Source organism: Rhizophagus irregularis, chromosome 30 (assembly GCF_026210795.1).
Source record: "Rhizophagus irregularis chromosome 30, complete sequence".
NCBI lineage: Eukaryota > Fungi > Glomeromycota > Glomeromycetes > Glomerales > Glomeraceae > Rhizophagus > Rhizophagus irregularis.
In genome coordinates, this window is record NC_089458.1 from 985,018 (window position 1) to 998,257 (window position 13,240).

The 13,240-nt window shown below is 25.5% G+C and overlaps 1 protein-coding gene across 1 annotated transcript; it reads left to right on the forward strand.

The window, feature by feature from the left end:
• Window positions 1-3,610: 3,610 nt before the first annotated feature.
• OCT59_021629 (uncharacterized protein) lies at window positions 3,611-5,338 on the forward strand (the record flags this gene model as incomplete). Its single annotated transcript, XM_066146658.1, has 2 exons — window positions 3,611-3,649; window positions 5,228-5,338. The coding sequence occupies 2 exons, from the start codon at window positions 3,611-3,613 to the stop codon at window positions 5,336-5,338; spliced, it is 150 nt and encodes a 49-aa protein (XP_066005771.1).
• Between the last annotated feature and the right edge of the window lie 7,902 nt (window positions 5,339-13,240).

Below are 13,240 nucleotides of genomic sequence, written 5' to 3' on the forward strand. Positions count from 1 at the left end.
TAAAAGATAAAGTCATAGGACTGTTTGCTCATAATCACCAAATATGGACTGTCCCAAATGTATGACTATAAAGAGAGTTGATTGTAATCAATAAAAATTTAGTGGTTATAGTAATTTTAATTGATAATATACAATTTAATCTTACACTTATATTTTTATATTTCCCAAATATATTATATTAATTCAAATTAAATAAAAAAATAAACATTTATATAATAAAAAATTTTTTTATTGGCATTTTGTTAAAGTATGAATCTTTTTGCACTGGCCCATATTTACTAATGAAAATTTTTAATACATTTTGTAATTCTTTGAAAATATTTTTCATTTGTTAAATCTTTATAATACTATTTATATTCACAATTTAAATTATTGCATGATATATTATTTTTTAATGATTTTAATAGAACTCTAAATAATACTAATACAATTTACAAATAAACTTTAAATACTAAAGTAAAAATATATTTTATAGTATAATTTTATTAATATTAAAGCTAAAAATGCAATTTACTATCATTAGAATCCTCTTATTGAAACAATTCCAATTATATAAATTTTATTAAAATTGAATTACTAATTGTATTAAAAATAAAAATATGTAGAATACCAAAATTTTGAAATATTTCTGTAATATGCAACTTTTGAAAAATTTTAATATAAACTCTAAACAAATTTAAATGTGATGAGTTATATCTGTATTATTTAAAATCCTATTTCAATGCAATTCTAGTTGTCCAATTATTTTCTTTATTAGATAAACTTAAATAAATAATAATTTTATCTAATTTGCAAAGATCTATATAATTATTTCTTGTGAATTTGATTTTATTTAAATAAACTTAAAACTTTAAATGCATTTGTGTAATTCATTTCATACTGTATATATTTTTTTATTTTAATGTATATACTAAAGATTTCACTTACTTTTAATAGAGATTACCAGGACCCACTTATTTATAATAAAGGTCACTGTAGAAAATTGGCCCTTTACTAATAGTTTTTACCTTACTTTTTCTTAAATTCTATTGGTTAATTAGCTAAAAAGGAAAAAAATCATAACAATGTAACATAAAATTTCCTTTTATAATAGGAACTGCAAAGAATTTTATATATGATTTTTACCTTAAACCTGGGGGTAACCTATCTTATAAGTAAGCAAGATCCTGGTTACCCACTAGTTTAAGGTAAAATTTATATATAAAATTAAAAAAATCTATTTAAGTTTATAAGGTAAAATTTTTTATAAATTAAAAAAAGCAATATAATTCTGTAATAAGTTTTTTTTATATAACTGTTAAATATTTAGTAAAATTAATGTAATATTTTATTATATAGACATATAAAATTTATTATACTATTTTTAGTATAAGTTTATTACATAACTAAATACATAAAATTTTATTACACAAACATGTAAAATTTATTATACTATTTTTAGTACAAGTTTATTATATGGATATGATCACATGAAAGAATTAAAAAAAATATTTGTGATGTAAAGATATTAATAAATTTTATTAAAATAATTAATTACAAATATAATTTTAACTTAATGTTTTAATTTAATTTAAAAAAATGTTAAAAATATCAAAAATCTATATGAATTTTAACTATACTTCTGAAAATGGTCAGAAAAAGAAAAACTAAGAAAAATATATGTAAAATATATAATATAGTATTATTACCCTTTCAAAATATTCAAATAATTAATAATCATACAATCTTATTTGCAAAATAATTATATTTAGCCTTTACCATCCATTTTATAATTAATACAAATTCCTATTAATTTTTTTTATGTATTATCTTTTACAAATTTACTAATTTTATTTCCTAATATTGTATCATACTTTTCAAATTCTACAGTATTATTAAATAATTGTCCATTTAACCAAAACTTATATTCTTTTTCATTTGTATATCTTGTTAATTTTAATTCATTTGCCACATTCTATAATAGTAGTATAACTGTATCCAGTACTTGAATTTTTAAGTTGTGATAATAAATAAGAAGAAATTAGACTTTACTATTATATTTAAAAAATAATAGAACTTTTAATAAAATTAATAAAGTTTGTTAAATTAGTTTTTTCCAATATACAACAAAATAAAAATAAAAATTGTTTAGAAGTAGATACTTTATTAGCAGATGTATTACGTCTAAATTATGATAGGTGTTTATACAATTATCATAATATTAATAAAGTTTTTTTTTAAAAAAAAAAATAAATAAATAAAAATTGTTTCAGAAATATTTATTAATTATTACTAATTACATAATTTTTTATCACATTTCAGAAAAAAATATTTTGTCATATAATCATCTACAAAAAAAAAAGTATGGGTCATATGATCATATAAAAAATCATCAAACTGTCTAACATCCAGAAAAATTCATTAATTTTGATAATAAAAAAAATATTTTTTTTTTATATTTCAAATAAAACTTAATACATACTTTATTTTTGCCTTTTGAGCAAGTTTACTTAATTTTAAATGCCATTTTTGCAAAATTCATCATATTGAAAAAATATATATATAAACCAAAGATTACCATATACAGTCAACCCTTGTTATAACGAACCCTAGGTTCCAGACCTCAACTTCGCTATAGGGCTATAGTGAAGATTTTAAGAGATTTGATTGGTTAATTCGTTATAGCAAGGGGAAATTTATTATAGTTGTCTGAAAAATTCACTATATCAAGGGTTTGCTATATCAAGGTTTGACTGTATAATTTAAAATATTTTAAATTTATATCCAAGTTTTATTTAAAAAATCATCACATCCGTCACACCCCTCAGTGTTTTCATTGTTTAGGGACAGTTTTTATAAAATCTTATTCTTCACTTTGTCACCGCACTGTTCACGTGATAGTGCATAATTCCGCATAATGCCGGCCAACCAGTGCTTTTTTTCTTGATGTAGTTTATTCACATGCATGTGATTTTCCTGGCGGTTAAATTAGATTCTCATCAATCACGAGATGATAGGCTAACCAGATTTTGTGTAGCATCTAAGTTACCAATTTATCATTACTTAATCCAAAATTATCGTTAACTCAAAGCCTACAATACAGAAAGAGAAGTCGCGTGTTCAGAAATATATGCGACAATTATCTTTACGAATACCTGATAAAGAGAAGGGAGCAAGCTTCTTTCGTGAAAGAAGTTCAAGTCGAAAATAGTTCCTATTGTGCTACTACTAAAACTTAAGAACGAGCATGAACTCGAAGTCAACGTAAAAAGTGCTTTGGACGCGTTTGAGGTTAGGATTTGGTTTTTTTTGGTGCTGTGGCATTCTTGTATAGAGTATCTTCGGTTGCTCTTGTGATGATCTTCTGTTCGAGTAATATAAGTTATGGCTTTTACCGAGTAAGAGCATCTTCGGTTGCTCTTATGATAAACTGAGGTTTGAGCTTTATCTAGCAAGAGCAACTTCGGTTGTTCTTGTGTCCAGATGAAGTTTAGTCAGTTACAGCACATTACACAATGATGTATGCATTTTTTAAGGTATTGACGCTTATTTTTCTTTTAAAGTGGAAAAAAAATCTTTAAAAGTGACCAATTTTTGGACGGAAATCCAACATTTAGAAGAGGAAAAAAAAATGTTCTCATTGGGGCACCTCAGCATATTCGGGAAAACGGTAAAGAGTTAGATTAGAGCATTTGTAAGAGGATCTGGATCGTATTTGCTTATTCTAACACTTCTTTCTGTGAACAGCTTACTCAATATGCAAATGGAATTGAAAGTACAAATTTGCCAACTAATTTTCATCATCAACTAGAAGTGCAACAAGAATTACCAAAATCTGATGCAGAGTTTAATCCAATGCGAAACTAGTATGTTTGGCGCTACCACTACAAATTCAAACATTGACACCGACTATCTATCATGAACACAATGGACTATTAAACAATCACATCGATATTATAACCAATGTTACGGATGATTATATACAAGAAGCAGTGGAGTCCATGGTTGGAAAAGTGAGAAGTGGCATATTGGAAGTGGATAATATAAATTTGGAGAAATTTTCGAAAGTACCGCGATGAGTGTGAAAGTATATTTGGGTGAGTAAAATCGTCTCCCAAAATTATATGAACCTGTTTTATTCATTGATTTGTTATCAGTTTATGCCATAGCGATATTACGGATTTAAGACCCACTTCACAGTTGACAAAAATTAATCCCAAAGTGACGTGGGAAAAATTTATCTTGGATACATATCCTAACCATAAAATATCAGAAAAATGGGAAGAATTAATACAAGGTTTTTTTAAGGTATATTTAAGATCTAGAAATTCCGAATTATTTTTGAATTAGCTAGTCCTAATTGTTGTTTATCAATTAGCCAAAAAATACCCTAACCGAATGGGAGAAAGCCTGGCGCAGACTTTTTGACGAAAAAGAAAGTAGTGAAGATCTGGTGATAAAAGATACTTTATACAATATGCTCTCTCCAAAGTACGTTCAGGCTTTTATGATGTCTGTATTTTTATATTTAGTGGTATAATGTCATATTTGAATTTATTCTTTTAGTATTGAAGCTTTTAAAGCACCGTTTAATATACTAAAGTCTGGTGATTTGGAGGAAAATCAATATAATTCACAATTTGTAAATCCCATTTTAAAAAATACGCTCAATGCTATTTGTAGTATGGATTGGAGAATGTAAGTTATTCAATTCCGGGAAAGTATTTTTTGTAGTGGTTAACAATGTTATTACCTGTTAATAGTCTCGAGGTTCCAATCAGAAGTAGCAAATATCGACGCAATTCTAATATCGATCCATTCATTGATAAAGTTTGAGTGCGAAACGTGCGGATGGTTGGCGCGTCGATGGCGAAACATTCGTGTATGAACAGACAGGAGGACCAGATGTTGATGATGTTACCGATTTTTACGTCCAAGATTATAAATTGGGGCGAACCATGCGTGATGTTTTAAATCAACGAATTATTCTTCGGCTCAATGATAGTATAAAAGATTGCGACAACTTGGCTAGTTTCGGTGCTCTGGGTCATCGTGATGAAGTATCTCTGTTTTGGTGCATGATACACCAAAGATCTTATTGTTTACGTAGCTTTCGCATACCCACAATATGGCAAGATCTTCCCGTTCTATCCGAGGCAGTAATAACATGCTTGAAGTTTTTTGTGAGTGCCACTAAATATGATTCTACTTCACTTTACATTGTTCCTTGTTATTAATTTCATGAAAGACAACACCGCAAGAATCGAGTCACGTGCCGATCAAAAAGATGAAATTACTTTCCAAGCGGAAGATTCGCTGGTCTGAAATCTGTGACGCCAAATCCACCAACTCCCGATAGAACAAAAAAACAAACAAAAAAACAAAAGAAATAGTGGCATATATGATTTTCTGTTAATTAAATAAATCGGATAATTCTGATACTGAAAACATTTTAGCAAACAAATTTTCAGCTTTTTCAAGTTGCGCCCATACCTGAAGCTGTTCTAAAGCATGAACAGGATTAGTACTTAGTAGGTAGATTTGCCTTTTTCATAAAAAAGGATTTTTTATTTTCTATGCTTAATGAAAAGTATTTAGGAATAATATAACATTAAAAAAATTTTTATTATGTTTCACTTTTAAATAAGATATTTATCAATTTTGTAACATATTACTGCAAAGTATCATCAAGATAAACAAAACAGTCTGTAAGATCGGTATCTATTAGTTATTTACAAAATATTAATTAAAGAATAAATTATTGAGATTCCTTAAGTACGTACTACCAAAGTTTAGGAGTTATGCACTTGCACGTGATAGCGTTAAACTTAACTCCGGCCAGTGTGTACGTTAATATCGTACACACGATGCGTAAGTTAAGGATGCTCCAAATCATAGATCTTTTTTTTTAAAAAAAAAAATCATTGATCTTTGAATTCTCATTACGTTATCAAAATCCCAAGTTTTCATTTGATGATGATCGACAAATGATCGGCAAATTACAGAATTTAAAAAATAAATCATGGTAAATCAAAATTTTCATAATGTTATATTATACCTAAATACTTTTCGTTAAAAATCCGATTTATTTAATAACCCATAAAACATAGCAATCAATTTTTTTCAGAAGTTCATGAAATTTTTAGAGTAGGTGCAATTCAATTCGATGATAATTATAACGATTATCGTAATTTACAGCTGGTCCTTGACTTTTCTGGGCACTGTATATTTAATAAAGATTTTGCCCATATTGGAATTATTTTTCTTTGTTTAAACAATTATGTAATCTGATTACATATTCACTGCATAACCATCTTTTTCGAAATATGAGAGGAAAAAAGCAAAACTTTTAAACAAGAAAATGCGAGAAAAGCAAATGAAATGAAAGAGGGAGGGAGTACGCGGATCCTAGGCCATTTAATGCGAGTCCCAGCATCAGGTTTATTTCTTTGTTCTCTCTTTTTAAGAAGTTTGTCTCTTAATGTTTTTTATTTACAAGCCAGATATGGGCAAATTATTTTTCATTGATAAGCGCGAACACAAAGTTTATATTTGAGAATGTATATACATATAAAACATGCACACACGTTTAAAAAATTCGGAATGAAATCTTTATTATATTCTTTCATAAAATAATATATCAGTCTGATAAAATAAGCTTTATACGTAATTGCACAGAATTGTATTTATACACGAGTTACAATTTATATATGAATTACAACTTATAATATATACACGGATAATATTTACACGGGATTACAATTTATACACGAATTATAAATCAAGTACCAATCAAATTTTTAATCAATCTATTTTAAATCCTTTTAATCTTTTTATCTTTTTTTCAAAGATATGAAAGATATAGATCATTAACTAATGTTCTATCTCTTATCAGCACGTCTTTTATTTTTTTATCTACCGATAAAATTTCACCGCAGTATTATATACCTAATAAAATGTCATTAATGCGAGCCAGCTTGAATTTCACGTGCAAAGCAAAGTTTCACCCGCAGTTATCCGCATTTACAAAGAAACTTTATGAAAATCATCACCATCCAAAGTTCAAGAACAACGTAAGAAATAACAATAAACTTTATTTTTACATTGTACGTGTGTTTCTTTCTTTTTTTTTTTGCAAGACATGATTACAATTCACGCCCAATTAATTATGAGGCTTTTTAATGAATGAAGGAACGCATGATTTTTTTTTTGATTCTCCGAGTTATTCGAGTTGTTCATGTTCATCCGTAATAGTCGTATTGTCAAAAAAAAAAAACTTGTTTGAAACATTGAAACATTGAAACATCAAATGTTATTAAAATTTCTTTATTCTAATAACTCCTTTTTGATTATGTATATAAATATCCTTTTAAGAAGGTAAAGAGAAAAAAAAAAGATTGTATTAGGACAAGATCATCACAATTTTTTTTTTGTAGAAATTAATAATATTGTGGCTTTTTCGTGGGGTTTCAATACGGGACATACGGGACATACGGAATATACGGAATATAAGAGAGACATACGGGACATAAGGAACATACGGATATACGGAACATATTTTCGAATACTCACAACTATTATCTGTTATTAATATTGTTGATTTAATTGTTAATTAACGGATTTCACTTGTCTAATAAAAAAAGGGAATTTTAATGATAATAACAATAAAAATAGTAAATTAATGACTTTTTTTTTACTGTTTTGTACATTTCTATACGGAAAATTGTATAAGCATTATATATTTTCTTTTTTTGGCATATCAATTTAATAAGATTGATTATCAAAGTAGTAAAAAAAAAACTATAAAGCCATAACAATTATCGCACATGATTTTAGCTTTAAATGTAATGGTGTTATGGGCTGAAAAGCATGATAAAGCACGTTATAAATTATTTAGTTGTCTTACATTTTTTTTTTATTGTGCAACAGTACTTATAATTGATTGGGTCTGTATTGGGGACTATTGGGCGGTTTTAAACAGTTTAAACCCGATAGAAAACAAAAAGAATAAAAAAAAAATAATTAATTAATTATTTTAGTTTTTTTAAATGAATATAATACCGGAGAATTTTATTACCAATAGAGATGAATTGGGTTTTCTTATTTGGTTAATTTAATTTATTGAGTCTGGACTTGTCTAGGATTGTTTGGACTTTTAGACTATGAATTATAAAGTTAGTAGAATTCGATAGAATGAATTTGAAGTATATAGTATAATGAAGTATATAGTATAATGAAAGTATAATGAAAGTATAATGAAGTATAATGAAGTATAATGAGTATATTGTATATATGATCATAATATGATGAATATGAATATTGGTTTAAAATGATATGAATTGTGAATAAAATAAATGATATGTACAAATGATATGAACTGTGTATGAACAAATAATATGTATAAATGATTGATAAACTTACAAATGATAATATTAATGATCAAATCATTCGTAATAAAAAATTTCATTCATCACATGACTACTAAACTATTTTTATTTTTTTTTTTCTTATTGTGCATTTATGAACAAAATGAATGTGAAGAAAAAGGATGATTGAAACAACCGAAAAGAATAATTAAAACACATTGTTTTTTTTCAAGATCAGGGAAGAAGGAAGGAAAAAAAGGAAAAAGGAAAATCCCTCCCCTCCAAAAAAAATTCTCGGCTAAAACATTTGTGCGACTACATTGATCATCATTGTGAATGAATTTTATATCCCTACTTATACAGTAAGAAGATTAGATGGTTAAATTAATTTTATTATTATTATGATTATTATGATTATTATTATTATGATTATTATTTATTTTTATTATTATTATTATTATTGTTATTATTTCCTTTTTTTTTTCTCGGGTCAATCAGGTCAAATTAAAATTTTTTTTTTAAATGGTTTAATTTAATTAATTTAACCGAATATAACCTGCCCCAGCGCAGTCTCCCTGTAGAAAAATATAATTAAAAAAATAAAAAAAGAAAAGAATTAAAGAAGAAAATATCAAATAAATAAATAAATAAATAAAATATAAATAAAAAGATATAAAAATGATTTTAATAATAACATTATTTCATATTGTTCTTTTGTGGGGTGCATATAAGATTTATTTTTTTTTTCGGGTGCATGTAAGATTTCTATGACATTTTAGTAATTTTAATAATTTTTTAATAGGAAAAGAAGTAAATAATAATAAAAAAAAATAAAATAGAAAAAAAAAAAAAAATTATTTTGACAAACCATGAGTAATCATCAAATCAATCAAATCAATCAATCATCGGTTAATCTCTGATCTAAATAAGCATATATTAATTTATATTTTCGATTATATTGCTTTTTTTTTTTTCGATCGACTGAGAAAATTTTTTTTTTTTTTTTTGACCCACTTAAAAATTTGATTACATAAAAAAAAAATATTTTGTTCATCTTAAAAAAAAACCTTAAACTAAAAATGAGAGGGAAAGAATTTTTTCCTGGGTAACCGATTTCAAATAATAATGAAAATGTCTCACGCATTGTCTATAATAATCCAATAATAATCCAATAATAATAATAATAATAAAAAGAGTTTTTTCTGCCATTCTACCAAAAATAATTATATTTATATTTTTTGTCTTAAAAAAGTTTTTCCATTTTACCTCAAATATTTTTATGTAAACATGTTTTGATTGATTGATTGAAATTCACCCCACATTTCTCACATTCTCACATTGTTAGAATTCTCACGCCATTAAAAATTTATTGAAATTTATTGAAATCTAAAAATAATAATTGATTTTTAAAGTTATGCAATCAAAATGCAATAAAAACAAAAGCATCAAACATCAAATATCTATCTAAATTCTAAATGGTTAAAGAAAATTGGCGCAGTATCTGGTTTTTTTTTATCGTGAAACAATAAATCAAAATAAAGTAAATAAAGTGTATATCTTTTTTTAATAACTTTATATAACTTAATAATAAAAGTAATGATATTCCCGACTGTGCAGTATTCACAGTATTCACAGATAACATACACACTACACAAGTATAACTACTACTCAGTATAACTAAAAGCATTATAACAATAATAGTATAATAAAGTATAATAAAGTATAATAAAGTATAATAAGGTATAATAAAGTTTAATAAAGTATAATATAACTAACTCTTTCAAAAAATCATGAACCTTTAAATGGATAACGATTAAATTTTTGGTTAAACCAAATAAAGAAATAAGAATGTTATTTGTTTACGGTCCGTGTCCAAGTTCCCGACTCGTGAATGAATGTCAAATGTTTATACTTTTTGCACAGTTGCATACTTGCATATCATCCGAATATTTTTTTTTTTTTCAAAAAAAAAATTTATTTATAAATATATTTACAATTATAGAAAGGAAGAGTTATCTAGAATAACTAGAATAACAGATAAACCCTTTTTTATAAATCAAAATTGGTTAGAATGTTTAATATCATAATATAAAAAAAAATTTTTTTTTTGTAAAAAAAAATGTTTTTTCCCTGGATAAACAAACAATATCAAAGAATTTCAATGGATTTCCCCTCGTGGAAAAAAAATAAATTATCATGAGAAGGTACATAAATTATATTAAAAATGAACCCTTAATAATCTTTAATAATCATTAATATTCGTTATTCGTACGACAAAGACGACAAAGGGAAAAAATAATAATGCGATAACATAAAAAACCTTCTTCTCTGTAAGAATATTTATTTATTTATTTATTTATTTTTTGTTTATTCTTTTTATTAAAAAGGGTTTTTAGTTTTTATCTTTTTAAAACATACATACTGACATACATACATATCTTTTTTTAAAACATACTGATACATACATAAAATACATAAAGAAAGAAAAACCCAAAAACTGTGCCTAAGTTGCGTTATTATGTGGGGTAAAACTGTAAAAGCCCACAACCATTTTTAAAACTTCTCATTTACGCACTGTACCGAATCTATAAATATATATATATTTTAGGTAAATTTATTATTGGTCGGTCTACAACGGATCGAGAACCGTTAAAATTGATATGCAAAATGCCATGGCGGTAAATCGTTATGAGTGGAGTAAGTATACAACAACTGATGTACATATTATATTAAACACGAGGGAACATTCTTTTCGCATTTCTCTGAAAAATTCTTTTGATATAAATAGTAATTATTTTTTTTTTTAAAGAAAAAACATTTTGGTGATACAAACAGATTGATCAAAGATGTTCGTTACCCTAGACATTTTTTGTTGTACATAAAACTGTTTTACCAGGTTTTCAAACCCGAAACAAAACACAAAAAAAAAAGGTTTTTTTTTTCCTTCCACATAGAAAATATTAAGCACGTGAAGAAGTAAATTTGTTTTATTTGATGAAAAAATAGAACAATGCAGGTTATTTTACAAGTATTCATTTTATTTTTCAGGTGACTAACCTCGTATAACAAATAAGTTTTATTATATTAATAATACTTTTTTTTACTTGTAACACTATAACACTATAACACTATATAACACTATAACAGTAAATTACTATATCAGTTACAGTATATATGCATATAACAATAAGTTTAATTATGCTTATATGCTATTCTTGAAAAGATATCGATGGACGATGATGGTTTAACTAAATTAAGCAGTTATTAAATTTTTTTATTGGGTACTTTTTAAAAAAATTTATCCGATTTATTCGTGGTACAAAAAGATTATTTATTGAGATGTTTAAATTTGGTATAAATTTTTATTTTATTTTTTTTTTTTCAAAAAAATTATTCGCACGGAAAAGATTAAATAATGATCTACCAAATATAATTTTTTAACAAACCGGCAAAAAAAGAATAATATTAATTTTTTTTACGGTTATATTCGCGCCGTTTTAAAAATTCTGGAAAATTCTGTAAAAGAAAATTTAAAAACATTAACATATGAATTCATCATTTATTATTATTATTATTATTATTTTGTCTCTCTCACTGTCTCACAAACTATACAATTATGATTCAAAATTCACAAAAAAAAAAACCAGTTATATTAGTTATATTAAAATTCATGATTGAAATCAAGAATCGAAATAAACTTTATCCTAAAAATTGGACCTCTGTCAAAAATACGCGAAAAAGTGAAAATTCGTACTAAAATAGTTTTTAATTTTTTTAATTGAACCATTCACCTATCATCGATTGATAATATTTACGCTAAAAATCAAAATAACGTCATCTCATCAATAAGCCACTAAATTAGTTTATCATCTGAGCAATAACCAACCCCTTAGAGGCGTAGACTAATGATAGACTCAATTCATAAAGCCACACTTTCTTTCCCCTATTTCTTATGATATCATAAATGTCATAAATACGTCAAATTACGATCTAACAACCAAAGGTAATTAAATTATAAAGAGACGCGTATGACATAATATCAGACAAGAGGGTACGAATTATTTGACAATTAATTGAATTATTGTCACGTGAGCACGCGTTTAAACAATTAAAGATCACGATTTACCACAGTCATACCTTTTCTCTGGATCTACAATTCTTATATACCAAAAATAGGTTTAGCCCCAGTGTATTACCAGTAGTACGACTATTTAGTTCGGCCACATCGGGCCACGCTTAAAAAAAAAAAATTGAAAAAAAACAATATTCATTAAATTATATTGTGATATTCCTTTCAAAAGATTACCAAGAGGTTACCGAAGAGTACCCGTGAAATTTTTTTAATTTTGAACAATAACAGGCGTTTTTTTGATTGAAAGGAAAAAAAAATGAAATTTTAAAGTTATCAGTTTGTAATACTCAAACTTCAAAATTTTTTTTTTCTTTTACATTTTTAAACCTAAAAATAAAAAAAAAAGAGTAAATAAATAAATAAATTTTTTTTTATTATTGTTTTATTAGGTGTGCGGGGTAATTTTAATTGTTTGTACTAAATTTTTATGGTCTGGGTAACTTTTTTATGAAGCTGTCAATTTATTTCATTTTAACATTTTTAGGTTAAATTAAAAAATGCTATTACATTTTATAAACGTGGAAAACTTTTTGAACAGACAAGTTAAAATCATGAGAATATTTTTTTTTAATATATGTATGTGTTATATGTGTGATGTAGATTAGAATACCAAAATATACCCAAATATATGATACCAATATTGGACATATATATATATCAAAAAAGTAACATATTAAAAGTTTCTTTATACTAATATATCAATATATACCAATCATACCAATCATACTACCTTTTGGTGTACATGCGTTAAGGCAAAAAGTAT